Source organism: Alligator mississippiensis, chromosome 13 (assembly GCF_030867095.1).
Source record: "Alligator mississippiensis isolate rAllMis1 chromosome 13, rAllMis1, whole genome shotgun sequence".
Lineage (NCBI taxonomy): Eukaryota > Metazoa > Chordata > Crocodylia > Alligatoridae > Alligator > Alligator mississippiensis.
Genome location: NC_081836.1, coordinates 3,003,827 through 3,023,615, shown reverse-complemented (window position 1 = coordinate 3,023,615; position 19,789 = coordinate 3,003,827). Strand labels below are relative to the sequence as shown.

The 19,789-nt window shown below is 41.5% G+C and overlaps 1 protein-coding gene and 1 long non-coding RNA gene across 5 annotated transcripts in view; both read right to left on the bottom strand.

Moving 5' to 3' along the window:
• SPEN (spen family transcriptional repressor) overlaps positions 1–19,551 on the bottom strand; it is a 79,991-nt gene extending 60,440 nt beyond the window's left edge. For 2 of the 4 annotated variants that reach the window (XM_006271971.4, XM_014597956.3), the window contains exon 1: positions 19,344–19,551. In XM_006271971.4, coding sequence (XP_006272033.2) covers positions 19,344–19,426 — 83 coding nt within the window. In that variant the 5' untranslated portion in view covers positions 19,427–19,551. The remainder of the gene's footprint in view (positions 1–19,343) is intronic. The other 2 variants (XM_006271970.4, XM_006271972.4) reach the window with 1 other exon arrangement.
• Positions 10,914–19,336, bottom strand: LOC109286284 (uncharacterized). The gene is made up of 2 exons (XR_002094277.2): positions 18,863–19,336; positions 10,914–13,483 (listed from the first exon to the last, which is right to left on the bottom strand). It is a non-coding gene; the product is annotated as an uncharacterized LOC109286284 (long non-coding RNA).
• Positions 19,552–19,789: the final 238 nt, after the last annotated feature.

The following is a 19,789-nucleotide window of genomic DNA, read 5'->3' as shown; positions in this document are numbered from 1 at the left end:
TCTCGGCCCCTTTTTTTAAGCGGCTAGATCCACGATATTCAGACGGACTTTAAAGCTATGCTAATCCTGCTGTTCAGACGAGGAAGCGCAAATCCTCATTTGAACATTATCGGTTTGTACAGTGCAGATCACACAGCCCTATAATCAAGCAGCTGAAATGTCTCTGGGCTCTTGGCATGGCTGCTGCGTGTGCGCGTTTCTCTCTCCCTGCTCGACTCTTCCTCCCATAGCAGCGAACAATGAACACCGGTTGGGAAACGCTGCCCTCCGCCAATCCAGAGCCGGCTTCTCTGCTCTTCCCTCGGGGCAACGTGTCACTGAGACAAAGCCCTGCTGACTAGGGACGGAGGTGGAGGAGAGGAGGCAGCAGTCGGCTGAAGTCATCCCTCCCTAAACAACTTCCTTTCAACAGCTCAGGAACAGAGAAATGCAAAACAGCTACAATCTGCAGCCCCGGTTGGGTTATAGGGGGACCTTTCCACGCTGGCATTTTGCATTGCAATTAGCCATTTGCTTTCCCCGCAAATTAGACATTTAACGCAACCGTTGGCTCTTTCACACCGCTTCAACTATTCCCCAGTAAATAATCTTTAAACAAAGGGCAGCCTGTGAAGGGGCTGAGTGGTAAGAGACCCCTAGACAAATATTTAAATTAGGTTTTATTGTTTTATAAATCGGTAGCTTTCTAAAGACCTTTTTCTCATCTGCTCTTTTTCAGAAGCGGAAAAGGACGATCAGTTTTTACTGGGCAGTGACATTTCCCTCATTTCCATATACTTCTTAAATGATCTGCCCTCGTGCTCCGTGAGAGCTCCCAACAACTCTGAGGAAAGCACTGCGCCTCCCTACACCGTGACTACATAACTGCAACATCGTGGGCTGCAATTCCACCCCGACGTCTAAAAACCTCTTCACACGCTCCCTTCAATGCCATTAGGGCAGTGTGACACCTTATAGACCGACTCATTCGGAGAGGTATGAGCTTTCCTGGGCTACAGCCTACTTTACTAGGACAACTCATCTGAATGAGTCAGATCTATACTGATGCCACACCACCCTGGCTTCTGCCTAACTTCAGGCTGTTGGGACTAACGCCTCTTGCCATTTTTCGTAATGCTAAAATCCCATTTAGAGCTGACAATTTTTTCTTCTTTTGTTGCTGCAGCACTGGGTATCAACCGTGCTAACTTGACAAGAGATACAGTTACAGCAGGACACCTCAACACCTGAGATGTCTTTGCAAGGCCCAAAGCCAAAAGCCGATACCTTTGGCAACCCAAGAAATGCAGCCTGCGCAATGCCTGGGCTGATTCGCCTTTTAAATTTATTATATAACTAACAAGCCAGGACCTGTGCTGTGCAATAAAGCACCCAGAGAGTTGGAAGTTTTGTTCAGGAGTCTGAATTACAATCTTCTTTTTTTATGCTTATTTTTAAGCAACAAAATAATGGGACCTGGAATAACTGTCTATGCCCAGATGGCTAGATCTGCCTTACGTAATTTATAACTTTAAAGTAGTTCAAGTATTTTATGTTAGATCCTGTGTTCTCTTTCATATTAACCGAAAAGTTAACAGTTACAGACAGAGTAATGTAAGACACACTAGACTATAAAACAAGCTTACAGAAAACTGTTCCAATGGGGTTTTTTAGTACAACTCCTTTAAGCTACAGTTTCTATTCATTTGAGTTCTGGGGGGTGCTTTGTTCAGCATGCATTAGTGTTATAAACTAACGTATGCTGATATTTTGACCAGCAAAACATGTAACTATCATTGATCGATATAAAGTTCTTAATTACATGCCAGGAGAATAACTAAACCTCAAATAGAAACACTGCCTCATAACCTCAACTACAGCTAAAAACAGGACTGCTGCTGACAACATGTGTTAGCAACCAAAGTAGCGCTTAAAAATATTTAACTAGCAATGTAGGTGGGACATTCCCACCATGTGAAGCACACAAAAGTTTTATCCTAATACACCTCTAAATAGTTTACATCACTCCCTGCTTGAGAAAGAGCCTCACAAAACCTGGAGGGACTGCATCTTCCTCTGTGTTGCACAGCACCTAGCACACTACACTCTTCTTGATTATGAGCACAACTATCCGATAATAAATACAAAATACGCCATATTAAATATTTCAAAAGCTGCACATGTACTTGCCCTATATATTTCAAAGCATGTCGTTTTACCTGATTTCATTTTCTGCATCTGAAGTTTAAAAAGGGATTACTACACCAAACGTGGCACAAAACATAAAAGGCAGACACGGTTCGTAGGGTAGATGTGATACCTTTTATTAGACCAACTTTAGTTTATTAAAGTTTATTAGACTACAGTTTAATAAATAATAAACTAAAGTTTATTAGTTTATTAGATTTTATTAGACTAAAGTTGGTCTAATAAAAGATATCACATCTACCCAAAGAACCTTCCCTGCCTATGTCCTTAGACCAACACAGCTACAACCAACAACCCACAAAACATAAAAGGGTTTTTATACTTTCACTGTCACCTTGAGTCCGGAGTGGCACAAAATGCACTGCGTTGTACATTATAGCTTCCTCAGACAAACACTCCCAATGGGATCACGGTTCAAAAACCCAACAAAATGTTCAGTAAGACACAAAATTTTGCAACGGGTAGGAAAGGACATAAGTGCTCACGAAGAGCCATTTGTTACTGTAGCCCTGACGATCCAGAAAAAAAAAGCTTCTTGCTCACAGATTCATAAAAAGAAGGGAAAGAAAATCCAAAACAAAAAAATGTGAGTCTCAAAGGTAGAAATTCTAACAAATATGGTTATAGAAGACAATCTATAAAGTAAATCAAGGGTAAGGAGTAAATTATAAAAAGATGGGACACATAAAAGAAAAAAACAGTAGACTAAAAAGATAAAAAATAACAATGGCTATAAATGGCTTTCAGAGAAAGGAGCAGCAAGGTAATATGTTAACAACAACCAAGCGATCTTTTCCATCCCAGAGGTGACTACATTCAGTGCTATGGAAGCAACTGCAACAGTAATAATGAAAAATAGATAAGCTATAAAACACCAAGGGACTTTGAGATAAAAGATGGCATGAAAAGACACAAATTCAGTTGTCCATTAATATACTGTTACCCTTGGCTGAACTAAAAGGTTACCCTTTAAGTTGCTTGAATTGCAAATGGTGAAACAAATACACACACAAATTTGGCCCCTCTCCTGTGTAGAGTAACCAAAATATTGCTACAGACCTCAGAAGAGGCACTAACAATTACCTTCAAACCATAATTCACATAAACATTGCGCTCTGCAGTTCTTAGTAAAGGCTTAATAGGAGATGCCCTAGCAAGATCTATTACGAAGGCTTTCTGACTCTTACCAATGATACTACATACTACAGTATGAAGTTGCTAGTTGTACTCCGTAGTTAAGACTGAATTTGTTTTAATCTTCTAATATATCAAGCTTTATAAATAAAACTGCACGTGTCAAAGGAACAAGACACATTTTCTGTACTATTTGGTTTGTTCGTTTGCCCATGGCCAACAGATGGACCTGTTACGTGACGTTCCACTTACGACAGAATTAGTTGAACAAAACTTCCTAAGGATCAGGAAGTCACTGGGCTCTAACACTAAGTAAACCAAGCCAAACGAAGAGGACAGGTATTGAGCAGAAAAGCCATTCTCATCATCTTTTCTAACTTTTTGGACCAGTGAAGTTTACTGCAGGCCTCGGCCCACGGGTCTCTCTCGCTGATTCTTCTCTAGTTAAAAATGAGCCGAACGCCCCTTTAACGTTGCAGAGAATTCTTTCCATATTACGAGGTTTTCTATACAAAGTATTGCACAGTGATTTTTCAAGCCTCTGTGTAACACTGTAAGTACTATTATGCAGTTCCTATTGGCCTGGAAAATATATTCCAACAGAAACCTCTGCGTTTTTGTATTGAGACCTCTGGTATTTCATGAAGGAGAAGGAAAAGGTTACGGTTTCCTTTACTGCTGCAAGACTCAGCTTTTCTTCAATTTCTAAATTAATCTCTAAATTGCTATTCTTACCATGAGCAATCTGAGCACTGTCAGATGTTATAAAAACAAAAATGCAGGATATGAAATACAAAGAGTGTGGAGTAATTTTTACAGTTAATGCCTGCATAAAACTTTAGTTGGCACTTTTATTAGCAAAACAGGATGTTTTAAAAATGTCTTTGTACCACACACATGCTGCCTCACTATTTTCAGAGACCCTCAAAACAAAGCCTGATTTTTTCCCCCCTCAAATTAAACTCTTCAGCCAAAAACATTTCCATGGAATTTTTACAAGGAAAAATCCCAACAAGTTCATTAAAACTATATTTCCAAACATGTACATAAAGAAATGTCCACCTTCAACACTGCCTTCATCATCAGAGACCCAAATCTGAATTCCCTGCATCTTTGGAAAAGTATATTTCAAACAAATGTCAAATAAACATTCAAGTAAATGTCCTCTTCTGAATGCCATTGCTAAGCTATATAACGCTGCTTCTCAGACTAATTTTGGAGCGGATTATAATTTGTTAAATGAAAATTTACAATGTAAAATGTAAAATTAAATGTAAATTTGAAAATGTTTCAAATAACTGTGCAAAACTGAACTGATCAGCTTAAAACAGTCTTGTAAAATAAGCAGTGATGTTGAAAAGCCAGCAACAAGCAAGGCCAATTTATCCTCCTGTTCCAAACACTGGACATTCCCCAAAAGCAAATGCAATCTGAAGCAAATTTCTGATACGTCTTGTCAAGGAAAACGTGGACATGTAAAACTAGTTTGTGGGTATAGATGCAGACAGCACCATTGTAGGATCATAGGAAAGTTGGGCTGGAAGGGCCCTCATGAGACCATCTAGTGTAGCCCCCTTCTCAAGGCAGGATCATCCCTGATGAAACCAGCATTTGTCCAACCTGCTCTTGAAAATGTCCAGAGATGGAGATTGATAACATCTCTAGCTAGCCTATTGATGCTTGACCACTCTCAAAAAGTTCCTCCCAATCTCTAGCCCAGATTTCCTCTGCTGCAGATAGAGGTCATTGCTCCTAGTCCTGTCCCCTATGGTCACAGACAAAAGTGAATCTCCATCTTCTCCATAATCATCCTGCAGGTATTTGAAGACTGTTATCAAATCCCCCCCCCCCGTCTGCTCATCTCCAGACTGAATAACCCTAGTTCTGTCACTGCTGTCAAAAGACATCTTCCCAGGCCTCTAATTAATTTCTGTCACCCTCCAATAGACTCTTTTTAATCTGAAGTATGGGGCTCAAAACTGGACACAGTAACTCCAGGTAAGGTCTCACGAGTGCTGAATTGAGTGGAAGAATAAACTTCCTTTAATTTGCAAGGGATGCTCCTTCCTGTTAATATGACCCAGGATGCTGTTGGGTTTTTTTCTGCAACAAGAGCACACTGTTGGCTGATTTAGCTTATGGTCCACAGTAACCCCTGGTGCCTACCCTACTGTGGCCTAGCCAGTTATCCCCTGGCCTTCATATATTCCATCCCAAGTGCCAGACTCTGCACTTGACCTTGCTGGGTTTGATCTGGTTGATTGTGCACCACTGTTCCAGTCTATCCAGGTCATGCTAGAACCTAGTCCTGCCCTCCAGCATGTTTGCACCTCCACTCAACTGTGTGTCATGTGTAAATATGCTAAGTGTGCGCTCAGTCCCAATACCGGACCCAGGAGACCCCTAAGGAAACCCCGCTTGATGCGTTGTGTTGACTCGCCTCATTTCCAGCGGCTACAAAATACACTGAAGACAGCTAAAAATACACTCAATTCTTTTCTAATATTATCCATCCCTGTGAGCAATCCTTGCTGTCACAGCAACAGTAGGTAACCAAAGTAACCACATGTGGGAGTGGTGGGGAACTACACGGTCACCAAAGGAAAGGTCCCTCTCACTTTGGCTCATGCAATGCAAGGTTTTGATAAAACCCTTCTCTCATTTTATCAGCACACCACGCAAGAAGTAAAGTTACTCATATTATGGCAACTTTATGGTTCAGGTTACGGTGTGTGATCAGACTGCATGAAGGCAATGATTCTGAAAGGGGCCTTCATTGCCATGTTCCTACTGGTTTCCAACTATCAAGGCTCCCACCTAGCAATCTTCTTCCAACCCATACTCCAAAACGTACTTGAAGTGATCCTTATCGACTCCTCAGCCAGCAACAATGATGCTTCAGGGAGTCCTCAAACTTCAGCAACAATTATTATGAAAATAATTATGAAAATAAATTAAGATGATTTGCGAGACCAGCTGAATCCTTCATGCAGCTTTCCCACTTCTTTCAACTTCCGCAAGTAGCCTTTGCACGCTTCCCAACATGCAGCATGGATGCAAATGGTTGAGCAGACCCAGAGGAAGGATTTAGTAGAAGTCACTTCAGGTGGGCAAGTTGGACATGACTTGGGCAATTTCTCAGTTTATCAGAATGACACGTTCCATGGTAGGGTAATCTAGCTGCCAGCCCTTTACCTGGCCATTTCCCTATGCTAGCCTCTTGCAGGCAATAGCCCAACTAAAAGAAACTGTACTAGTGACAGAGGACACACATTTTTATCACAGCACTGTAAACAGCTGTGTCCTGCCTACACCATGACATGCACCATCAGAGGTGTGTTAGTGGAGCGTTTAAAAAGAGCCAGCATAGACAAAGTCATTGATGTCCTCGGCATCCATGTGGGACGTGCTAAATACTTTTTAGCAGTTAGAACATCTGTGCTGAACTCAGTTTTCACTTTTAGCTTTTCAAATCACTTTTAAGGCATCAATCCAGGACTTGTACTAGGAGTAGTGCTGAGTCGGCATTTGACGGGTTTTGGTTGTACTCGTGTTGCAAAGTCACCTTCTTGGTGGAATGGAAAGCTTTTAGAGATGTGATTATACATAAAAGGAGACAATTGATTACATGCATGGTTAGAATAGTAAGAGCTTTGATGCTGTTTGATCACAACAGGGTAGGGAGGGTGCCAAAAGATTTTTTTTTCAAGCCAAGAAGTGCTGCTTTGCTTCACAAAAAAATTGCTTTGGTGGACAACGGAGGGTGTGGGACACACACTAAAACTCTGTCATGCCTCTCTGCTAACTGCACTAAAATAAACCTCATGTGAAGCAAGACAATGAAAAAAGTTAACAGGCATCTAGGAGTAGGCTTCAGGTATTTAATTTTTGGATTCCTCTTCTCAAACAAAGACTATGTTGAATGCCTGCATTAAGAAATCTGCAGTTTATTTTTAGAGGAGGCACTGTAAATAAGTGGTCAGAGCAAAGCAACCAACTCTCAGCTCTACTCCACTACGGGCTTGTCTATATTACTGCAGCAGCAGATCCTAGCACTTAGTCAAGGGACCGGGGTGAGAGTCCCCAGGCATGCTCCAAACTAGAAACACATGAGGGAGGCTGCTCCAGGGCTCAGCCCTCTGTACTACTCTCTAGCCCTTGTTCTTTGGCAGTCCTGACAGCAACTGCTGGGCACAAACCCAGAGCAGCCGCTGTTCAACTTCCAGGTTTTGAGAATGTCTGTGGCCCTGATGGAATGCTTGGGTCCACGGGTACCATGACATGCTGCTACAGCAGCATAAGCCAACCCTCCATTTAAGTCACTTAAGGTCTCCATGCTGTAAAGGGAATAATACTGCTTCTGTAGTTTTGTAATGTGCTCAGGTTTTCAGTTAAAAGGCATTAAAAGAGTAGCCTTTTGGGCAAATACAACAGCTGCAATTCATGAACCCAAGTCCCTTACCCACATAAAGAAAGCTGCGCGCACACACTTTGAGCATCAACATTTATTTTACTGTTTTATAAATATGCTCTTCCTATATCAACAGCTTCCCCCCCCACCCGCCCCAGTCAGCCATGGGGACTGTCTTCTGCTATAACCCACATGACTTCTAGGATCAAAACACCCAGGTCAAGAAAGGCTAAAACTGAATGGCAAGATAAGCATCTCCAACTTCCCTGAATGGAGGGAGTGCTACCCTGAAAAGCTGGTTTGGTCTTTCTGGGCAGTGGTTTGCAATTAGATGCACTAACCTTTTTTAATTACATAAAGATTATAAGTTAGTTCACATGTTGGGACTGCATCAGAACAGGAGAGAGAAGATGAATTCTGATACAATGGATTTAAGTGGAGATGCTAGTGCAGATGTACAGTAATGACTTTTCATAGGAATCAATGTGTTGTATACAGTGGAATACACAGGTACACAGTGGAATACACAGGTACACAGTGAGCTCAGCAAATGATAAATGCCCCAATATATCATTTTCTGCACACACAGAAAATCTTTGTGTGTACACAAATGTCCTGCATGTGAAGTCCTGCTGTCATGGAGAAGGTTCATGAAGTGTTAACACAAAGCATACTTGAAAACACTGCAATATGGATGTCCGTGAAGGTGCCTTGAAGCAAGTCGATTAATGCATGCCTTTTAAAAGATTTTATCTGAACAAAAAGGAGTCTTGGCAGATTTTCACTTACCCTCAACACTTCACAAAAATATCAAATTTCAGAGTGTTTTGGGTCATTACGTATATAACTGCAATTTCATTGTTTCAGTCTTTTCAGCCAAATTCACATTTGTAACAAAACACTGTGATTCCACAGAAGTCAAACTGCACTGCAAAAGTTTTGACTGCATTGTACAGACAAGCACAGATGGATAAAGCACAGTAAGCATAAAGCTGTAGATCTCTCTCTTTTTTTTTTTTTTTTAATAATTAGGTGTGCTGGCCCTGCTGTAAGCATCACAATTATATTATATCAACCTGAATTAGCCTGCAATTTTAATTAAATAGCTATTCCTTACTTTCTAGCCTAAACATTTGTGTAGCTCACTTCATTGCCATGGTGACTTGAAAGAGTCACCACACTGCTGTGCAGTGGCTTCATTTCAGTTTTTCAAATGTAGCCATATTAGTTTCAGGAAGCATAAATTGATTTAATACATGAAAAACCTTCTAAATGAAAGAAGCTAGGTAAAATCGTTTTTATTTTTTCTTTGTATGAGTTGGGTTTTTTTAATTAAAGGCTAGTTTCCATCATAACAGTAGGGGAAGTACCTTTATGTGACAAATCAAGTTTTTATCACTGCCCTGTTATGACTGTTTCCTTGCTGAAATTAGCAGCTTCTTTAAACAGGTTGGTATAGGAACGGCTGTCAACGACTGCATGGGCACCAGGACAGCGTGGCGGTATGTCCTGTACCATTTCAGAGCATTTTCAGTGGTACTAGCAACCACGAACACCAGGATTTGCAGACTTATTCCAGTCACCAGTTCTGAAAGTTCACCTGCGGCCGTTTCACTAATCTGAACTCAGAACATTTTCCCAGTCCTCAGGGACAGTTCATAACCCATGTGTACTCCTTCAAAGTGCTACTTCCAAGCTCGAGTTGCTAGCCAGCTCTGATGCTGCTCTTACCAACCAGTCAGCCAAATACAGACAGGCCAAGCAGAGGACATTGGGCTGCAGCTAACCAACTAGCAGGATATTATTGAAAATAACCCATCTGTCTCTCCAAAGGGCCAATTAAGCTCTTCTATGTCTATTTAGATGGGATTTTTAAAAGCCCTTTGGTGGGCAAGTCCCAGTGACTTACAGCCATGTACATTCCTGGGGCAATACAGCATGATCTACACTGCAGCTTTAGCAAGTTGTGGAAAGTCACTCAAATAAAAACTAGGTGCTTATGAAAAGGTTTGTCTGTATTCTTCTCACAGAAAAAATGTTCACATGGACATAGAGTCATCTTTTCAGACAGAGACTGATTTGGGGAAAAAATGGGGTGGAAAGATCAAAATGGTATCCAGTCCATCCCCCTGCTCAGTGCAGCGTGAACATCTAAAATTTAGTGCAAATCCAGGCTTTATTACACAAATAATTTTCTGGCAAAAACATTAGTAGAAACCGTGTATGGCAGGTATTTACATTTGCAAAAGAACAGAGAAATAAAAAACTGAATTAAAATCTGATTTAACTAAGGCATTATCACGATGAGCTCTTGTGCGCAATAAGAAACTATCTGATGGAATGGACTTCTCCAGAGCCAGTATCTGATACACAGAACAAGTTTAAAATCATTGGTCCATTTTAAAGTAGTTGAAAGAGATTCCACTTTTGAAAGTGCATCTGATTCGACATCTATCATCCAAGTAACGAAAGCCTGGTAGGAATCCAAGTCAGGTTCTTAATCATGCGGCATACCACCATCCTCTCTGCAAAATTGAGGTAAAGAAGCCTCTAAAGCTGAGTTTAGTAGTCTCAGTCTACAGGGACAAGTTCATGTGGATGGTTTTATGGATGATTTTATAGGATGATACCAGGGATCAACTATTATTACTGCCAAATAGCTCCATAAGCAATTAATCAACCTGTTTTGAAATGGGTTGGGCAGTTCCAACTGTCTTTGATCAGACCGGTGTTTTCAAGTAAGATATATTTAGCACATCTCACAAAAAAGAAAGAAAAAAACCTAGGTTATAATGTGTACCAAAATGTAATTATTTTAAGCAGTATCAAAATGAAGGCAAACCAAGTGAATGAAAGCATGTCTTCTTCTGCTCTTGAAAGAAGCCTAGATCTTTCCACAGAAGCTACTAAAATAGCAGGGTTTCTCCTAATTTATGGAAGAGTCAGGTACATGCAACTCTTTGCAAACGCAAAAACAAAATCCAATTCAAGTGGACTGTAGATTGCAGGATTCCCCCAATTCTGCATCAATCTGGAAAACCCAGCCCTGAGACAATGCAGGAGTATGAAAAAGGAAAAAACTGGGTGCCTATAACTAAGCAGAAAGGCATAGTCCCAGGAGTTTTGGGAACGTATATTTCACTTTATTTCAGATACTGCTTCCACCCTTGTAATTTTATTCTGTTAACAGCTTAATTTTCACTTGTCTTACACTTTGAGCATGCTGTAAGTTTATTCTTTAATGTTGTGCCATCCATTTTGAACCGCCACTGTCTTGATTAGTCTCATAAATGTCTCTTTAATACTTTATTCCTTTATTGAGATGAGAATTCCACATGACAAGATTTTCCATACCACAGGTTGCAGTTGCACAGTAAGTGTCACAGGTTTCAAAACAATTATTACACTGTTTATATAAAAGTAGTAATTACACCTTAAAATATCACTGCGAAGCTGCATCAGTGAAGTTTGACTGAGGCTCACCAAAATCAACATTAACGAGGATTGTCCACAGAGAGAAGACTGAGAACATTTCAAGAGCACAGGAAGGTAGAATGTGTACAGCTCCACCATTTTGTAGCATGATGTAGAACTGCAGTGGTGTTAAAGGTAAAAGTTAACAAGCTTTTTGTTAACCCAGTTTACAAACAAGAACTTTTGCCTAAATCCCAAGAACCCACAACCTATAACTATTTTGTGCAAGTAAGCCACTGAGTGGTTGCACAATGTCTGTTGTCCCATCTTCAAGATGGCACGCTTCCCTAGAATTATTCATTGGCCTTCTGAAAAGGCAGCTAAACTCAAATCATATTACAGCGATTAATCCCATTTTCTAGTTTACTCTTTTTCATTAAAAAAAAATGTTCTCCTATACTGTTTCTTCAGTTCTGGTCTGAAAACACTGAAAAAAAATCTCACAAGTAATCTCTCCCCAGTAATGAGCACACTGAGGATTCACCAGACTGTTTGGGAAAAAAAATGGATTATTTTGACTTTAGAAGTGGATTAATTAAAAATGAGTCCTAAATTGTTTTGGAAAAAGTGATGGTGCCAAGAGTTACGTGGTTGCATAATTATCCAAGTCCCTGATGGATGCAGCTTCTCTGACACATCAGTCTTTGGGAGCGTATTGCAACACTTGAGATGACTCCGATACAGATAGCCCTCTTCAAAGTGGATGATAAACACTCTTGTACAGCCCAAAGTCACTAGAGTAACTGCCACATGCTCTGGTCCTCGAGCACAAAGTTATACGCATCACAACACAACGTTACAAGCTGGATTTTCAAGTTAAAAAGCGTACAGGTGCGTGATTACATATCTGGCCTTTTTCCCTGTTAGGCTGATACAGCTTAACTAGAAGGATTACTTGTAATATAGTGCTGATAATTCAATATTTCTTGGGGTTATGTTTCTGTTTTTGCTGTTAAGACTTCCCAGTACTGCAGAAAGCCACTGATCACATACCAACCCTCCCAATATATGTATAACAAGAGATTACTCCAGCTTTTATCACTGAAAGAAATAAGGGTCTTTTACTCGCACATAATTATTTTAACTAGTCTGATCTACCTCCCCTCCCACCACAACCCTTGGCTTCAGTTTTTGAGTCCATGTGAATGTTACTGCTCCCCTTAGGTGCTCACCTCAAACTGCGTTGTTTCAACACGTGTTCCTTCGTATTTATTATCACAAATTTAGCTAACGCAACATCAAATCCTAGTGAAGACCATGCGGTTCATGGTTACCTCACATTAAAATCAGGCAGAACTAAACACTAGGGGGAGCCTACAATTTACCTTGACCTGCACACTTGCAATTTTAATGCAAATTGCCTTGTCCTAACCAGAGGTTTACCTTGTGTGAACTAACACAAGAACTTTTTTTTTCTTAAAAAAAAGGAAGCGCCTAGCCTGGCCACATCTTAAGACAACAAGGTTATATACCAAATAACTTTACACCAATTTATACCCAGTGGGAAAAACACAACAATATTTCACTATCTTAACTTGAAAAATTGTCTTAATATCTATACATTGTCCAAGAAATTTTCATTTGTGTGAAAGCATCTCCATAAACAAGTCATCATGACAAAAACCACAAAAGGATCCAAACAGAATAAGATTCCTACAACCCAACCAAGTATATATCAGCATTTAGGAGTTTTGTACTGTTTTGTCAAAAACATATCACTAAAACATGCGCCTTTGGTCCTCATCTTTTTAAACGACCAAGAAACACACATCAGTAATAACACAACGTGTCTTGTAACCCTTTTTCCAGGAAACTTAAAGCGCAGCAAAAATACTAAAATGAGAGTTAGAAACCATCTCTGAAGTGATAACAAATCATTAAGTCATAAATGAGTGTAAAGAGGGCCTGTGAAAAAGCATGACTTAGGCAGCTCACTAGATTATAATAGTAACCATGGTTGCTCTACAAAAATTCTCTTACAACAGCCAAGGATATAAAAATGCTTAATGGGAGTTTAGTCCAGATTTGGTGTTCTTTGCAGCTTTTCATTACTTTCTTTGAAATAATAATTCATAGACACTTCTGTGGCCAAAGAGTTTGGAGTCCACAAGTTGAAACCTCAACTGGATACTAAGCTCTAGAGCAGCCTGAGGATTCATGGACCCCAAGTAGTTGGGAAGCATTCCTCAAAATGAGCCCATCTTGGGGAAGAAGCGGGTGGTTCCAGACAAAACTGCTCTATAGCATTCGCAACAGTCGGAGGAGAAGTTTAGAAATCTGTGAATAGATGCACAATGAAGAACAGTTTAGAAAGTGAAAGGTCATGTGTGAAACGGCACTGGAGCCAGTATGTTTCACAGTAGTACATTTATATGAAGTTCCTGTTGATGAGGGAGGGGGAAAGGGACACCTACTCACACAAGGGCTACTACTTCTTAAGGCCCTGGATTGAAACTCCGGGAAAAAATTGGATTCAGCTCCTGCCTACCAAACTCCTGTGACTCACTAGAATATTCATTTCATCATCTGGCTGCACCAGCTTGCCACCTGAAAATTAGGGATCATACTTCCTTTCCCCAATCTGGGCCTGTTTTCTATATTCACAATGTGGGTTCTCTGGAGCCAAGACTGTCTCGCTATGTGAACATACAAGGCTCAGCATAACTAGGCCTTGATATTGCCCGAGGATTTCAGGCACTAACGAAATGATGCATGGTCGTTGCACCCTTGGTCTTATTCCCTCCATACCAAGAAAGTCCCTGCTTAGGAAAGCATGAATGAATGTATGACCATGCTTCAGCACTTAAAAAAAATATATTATTCAAATATGAACATCATTAGAATTCACTATATAGCCTCATTTTCGTGTACTCCTCGGGTATTAATTCTGGATAAGAATGTTTCGTTTTATTCTGAATGCAGAGTTCATTCAGTGGGAGGATTCCCAAGTTGCATTTGAATTTATAAACCCAAAACGACACCTAATTATAAGCAACAAAGTTACTTTTGCAGACCTAGGAACATGGTTTTCACAAGACTTCTACTAAAAAAATGTATTAAATCAAAGTATCATTAAGGGCTCACTAAATGCAACTGCAGAAAATTTTATTTTCTTATTTAACCACTCTGAGCCAGTGTGCATGGGGACCAGATCCGCTTGATTTCTACCAAAGCAAAATTCACACTTCTCCTAGCAGACTAGACCCCATACTGTGACTGGAGAGCTGGATTCTCCTCTGCCCCACGCACCATCCACTCAAATACCCACCAGCCTCTGACTGCAAAACCATCTTTGTTATTGGCTACAGTGCATGAACCAGAAAGCACACAGCTTAATTTTAGGTTCCCAGAGTGAATTTCCACTGCTGGCCGTTAGACAAAACGTTCTGTTGTAAACTAAGCAAACACAATGTGGAAGTAACTGAAAAAAAGTATGGCATCTCCACAATGCCACTTTCACAGGCCGACTCCTAAGAAGGTAGCCATATTTTAAAAGGTATGAGATGTTACCATAATGGCTTCTTACTGTGCTTCGTCCTAAAAATAAATTGGAGGAACACAAAGCCAAACACGCACAAGAGTTATCATCTTGTTTGGCATTTTTAATTTTAGTTTTTTAAAATTAGACTGTCTTTATTCTTAAACTCAGAGTCTTTGTTGTAAGAACCTCTTACCACTACAGAAGAGTAATACCCCCCTCAAAAATACCATAAGAAATCATGTGATAAATCCAGCCTTTTTTTTCTTCGTAAGAAATCATGTGATTTCTTATAAACAAAAAAAGTCCGGATTTTTTTTTTTTTAATTTAAAGTGACAATTGTTAAAAATCCAAGGAGGATCTGGATAAATGAATGGGGGTTGGGAAGGGACGGAAAGCTAGCACTTGTTCTTGGGATAAATGTTGCTATATTTAGTCTCCTTGTTCTTTCTTCAAGCTGCTGAGCATCTGTTTCAATAATGGTGAACGTCCCCCTTCCCCCCCCCCAAATCATTGAAGATTACAATAATTAAAATGAACCCAAATTATTGCAATCAGGAAACACCTTCAATTGCAACTAAATACTGTTTTAATGAACATTAAGTTCTAACATCAAAGATCGTAACATGATATATAAGGTAATACTATTTTAAGAATGAGTTTCCAATTCATTGTTCTAGTTAAATTAAAATGTTTCAAGATCTAATGCTGTTTAAAAAAAAGTCTGAGATGCAACATAAAGCCCCTTTTTTTAAGTTTTTTACATTGTCAGTGTACATTTTTTTAAATCCTTAATCTACATGACAAGCAGATATTATAACGTCTAAACGCACGCAAGGATGCCCACTTTTAAAATCTGGGCGTAATTAATCATTCACCCACCTCTTGAAAGAGAGGCACAAAAACATGCACAGAGAGGCTTTCAAAGCTGGGGAGTCTGAGGACACAATGCATCCTGCGCACGCAAATCAGGCGCATTTGATACCAACTCTGATATTCTCCTCCAATTAAAAAAACAACAACAGTATTTTTACCAAGGAATCTCACTTCAATTTACAGAAAACAAAACTGCATCTTAATCGAGTCACACCGACGTGCCATAAGAAACAATTACTACAAAGCACTTTTGTCTTTCATCTGGGTAAACATCCCTTCCTACAACGTGAAGGAAGAGACTGCACCAAAGTGAGAAATTTCCCACAGTAACAAGTTAATAAAAATGAAAACATCTCCTACTCGGAGTACACTTATTGCGCCTTTAAGGCCTAACAGATTGCCTCTTTTCCCACAATTCAAAGTTTAAAGTTTTAATTTAGCACATGAGATGGCATCATAGCAAAGATTTTAACTGCACGTACACTAATATGGAAGCTGCAACATATTTCAGGTCTCAACCAAAAAAAATACCATGCAGATTTAGGTTACCAACTGATACAACCAAAAAGGTAGCAGGCATTCATGCTTTAATGCTATATTTTGAAAAATCTGCTTTTCTACTTGTATAATGCTGCTGGGTCACCCTCTTTGCATATCCTTTACCCTATTCTCAGATTGGGGGATGGGTGGGAACTTGATGTAGCCAAGATCAGCTAAATCTGAAAAGAGTTTTGCTCCAAACTAAAGAATTGTTCTTTCCAAGAAACCAACCTTATACATTACATATCCAAGCTCAGGCAGTTGCCTTTCATATGTATATGCCCAACACAGCTAAGCTCCTGCCACAATCAAACAGGACTGCAATACAATTATTGTGTAACTTGTCCCTTCCCCCACTCAACTACCCAACATACAAAGAAAGCCTTGCTCTATTGTCCACATACAGTACCTGCAATGATCCTTCCCTAAGTGAAACTTGATTCAACAGATACCTACTTAGCCATTTTAAACAACAAATATCTAGCAATTTAGACAGCTGGAACAGCAGGAAAACTGCTGTTTTTACCTTTGTGTGTATGTATTAGTACCTGGAGCCACAGCCAAACATTCAGATTTCTATACCCTGATCGCTTCTAGTTTCTTGCATATGTACGTTTAGAGAAGAAAAAAAACAAACAGCTTTTTTTTTTTTTGAAAGAACCAGTAAAAAAAAAAAAACCTGACATTTTTTAAGAAGCAAGTGATGCAACCTCTTTCACATTCCCCGCAAAGCCAGCAATCAAGATCCAGAATGGTAAAACAAAAACAAAAAAAAGGTAATAAAACTGTTCAGATTCTACCATTTTCCTAAGCCATCTCTAAGCAACACCACCATGGCAACTTTTTTCCTGCTTTAAAAATGTCCTGGGGAAAAAGGGGTGGCCATTAAAATAAATAAATAGGTAGGTAAATAAATAAATAAATAAATAAATTCACTTTCATTTCATACTTCCTATCCAAGTTCAACCATGTTTCAAACTAACAGGTTACTCTAGGGCATATATTCAAAAAAGAAAGGTGTGTGCATGTGTCTTTTATAATCTTTGATCCCATAACTAAGATTACAGTTCGTACAGAACCTTGTTACTTTGAGGAAGAGTACCGTTCTGTATCTATAGTTCGCTCCAAAAATAAATAAATAAAAAACTAAATAAGGGTGTTGATTAATATTAATCAATGTAATTAATGATCAAGTTCTCTCAGCCAGAAGGATGTGTTCCCCTAGTTTATGTAATGGTAACAGACCTGCATGGCTAAATTTCACTGCTACTCTGAGTAATTACCCTGCTTGTAACTAGTTTAACCTTTTTAAGATGTATTTACATAACACGGACAATTTGAATTTGACTGCAAGTCCACAATTCCCAGATATGTCTCAACCAATGGGTTTCAGAAAAAAAAAAAAAAAAAAGGATCTGAAGCGGCTGTGCCTTTCTGCGTAGGCTCCCTACTCCTGGTTTCTTGACCTGCTTTCTTTCCACATTTCGGAGCACGCCCTTAACTCCCCGCAGTTGGGATTTGGGAGCCTGGAGAACTCTTGCTACGCAGCTCCTGCCGCTGCCTGCCTTTGCCAAGCCTTCTCCTTTCCCCACCTCCCTCTGTGCAGGCAGATCTGCTCTGCTTTCCCACAAACTGGGTCCTAGCCGCCATTTTAGAAAGTCATTCACACAAGCCAGACCGCTGCACCATCCACCACTTGAAATAGAAATCTCTCCTTGAATGCTTCCTCCTCCTTCCCTCCCCCAGCCTCGGGAGTATAAGAGGGCCGCACTGAAAAGCAGGCAAACGCCTCTCGGCTCCACAGAGCTGCCCAGGGACGAGCCCGGCTGCATGTCACCCAGCCGCAAATGCTGCAATGCACGTGTCTGCACATTTGTGCATGTGAATTTCCCAGCCCCTGAAGCCCATCGCAATGACAACAAGGCGCAGACACCCGGCAGGGGACGGAGGACGCTATGCTTGCCTGCACTTCTGCGTTTTGCCTGCATCTACTCCAGGCAAAGGCATTCAAATGCGCTCCTTTTCTTGCAAATGAGCAAAGGGTAGGACCAGACCCTTTCTTTAGTCCCCCCCCTGCTCAACCTCAACCACCCTGCGTGTGAGCCTGGGTTCAAGTCACGTACCCTTGCCTTACTCGCCACGGATGTGAAATAACGAGAGGCCCTTTACAGTGGGGCTTCACCCCACTCTGCCTAGCTTCCCCTTATTCCCTCGCCTTACTCACGACTGGTGTGAACTACGGAGAGGCCCTTTACAGCGGGGCTTCACCCCACTCTGCCTAGCTTAGACGGGTGCAAATGAGCTTCCTATTCGCAACCCCCTAATCATAAGCAGGCAGGCTCCTTTCCAAGATGAAGATTGAATCTCTTTAGAGCAAGCAACCACCAAAATAATCAATGATCCTCCATTTATAAAAGCCACAAGGCAGCTCTACTGCTCCTTCTTCCATTTCCTAGTCCAAGGTCCTCATGTCTTAGTAACTGAGTCTAATTTTTTTTTTCCCATAATGACTCATTATTAAGGACGCTCCGTCATTTTCGTGCACGGCAGAAAGATTCAAAAGGAAGCTTTCAAACCCCCCCGGCAGAGTCCGAGCACAAGAGGCGATCCCGGCGGTTTAAAAACGCTCCCTTCGAACTTTTATTTTGTGCTTCCTGACGCGTTCCCAATGTTTGTCAGCCTCGGTTCCCAAAAAATAAAAATAAAAATGTTTTTTTTAAACAAAACAAACAAACAAAAAGAGCGGCACTGAATTTCTCACCCGGTTTCATCTCCTCGGATAATTTAAAAAGGAAAAAAATATTAAAAAACAAAAAATAATCAAGAAGACGGCAAGGGAACTAAAACCATGCAGAAGACAGGTGCGGAGGAGGGCAGATGTTTGTTTTTTGTTTTTTGTTTTTTAAAAAGGCAAAAAAATTTTAAAAAGCACGGCTGTGTGTCTCCCCCAGCGCGGAGTCCAGCAGGATAGGTCCCAAATGGCGCGTTTCTTAAGGCGGAGGATGCCAAACCAAGCGGTTTCCTTCCAGCCTGGTTTTTTTCTGCCCCTCTCTCTGCTCCACAGCCAGCCCCACCACAACCTCCTTCCGTGCGGGACGCGCCGAGATCAACACCGAGCTCGGTACAAGGACGAGAGACACGAGAGAGAGGCGGGACGATCCGCAGCGAGGACGGCCGGGCCCGCGGGCAGAGGTGCGCTCCGGTCTGCGGGACGGCGACGGGGCCCCCCCGCCCTCACTCACCGCTTGAAGTGCTCGATGATCTTCTCCTCGCGCACATTCTCCGGTAAGTTGCCCACCCAGAGGTGCCTGGTTTCCCGGACCATGCTGCGTGCCCCGGACGGTGCCCTAGCGCCAGGAGCTGCCTCCCCCCGCGGCGGCGGCGGGCACCATGCCTTGGGCCCTGCTCCGGGCTGCGGCTCCCCTCCCCTCCCCTCCCCTCCCCCCTCGCCTCTGCTCTGCTCCGCTCCGCTCCGGCCGGCGGCTCCCCGGCAGCGCGGCGCCCCTCGTCCGCCTCCTCCGCCCGCCCGCCCGCTCTGAGGCGGCTGCTGGCCTCGCCGCGCTCGCGGACCGGCCCGCGCATGCGCATGCGCACACGGGGAGGGGGAGACGAGAGCGAGGCCCGCTCCCCGATCATGCGCGCACAGAGGGAACGAGAGGCCCGCTCCCAATGCTGCTTGTGCTCCCCG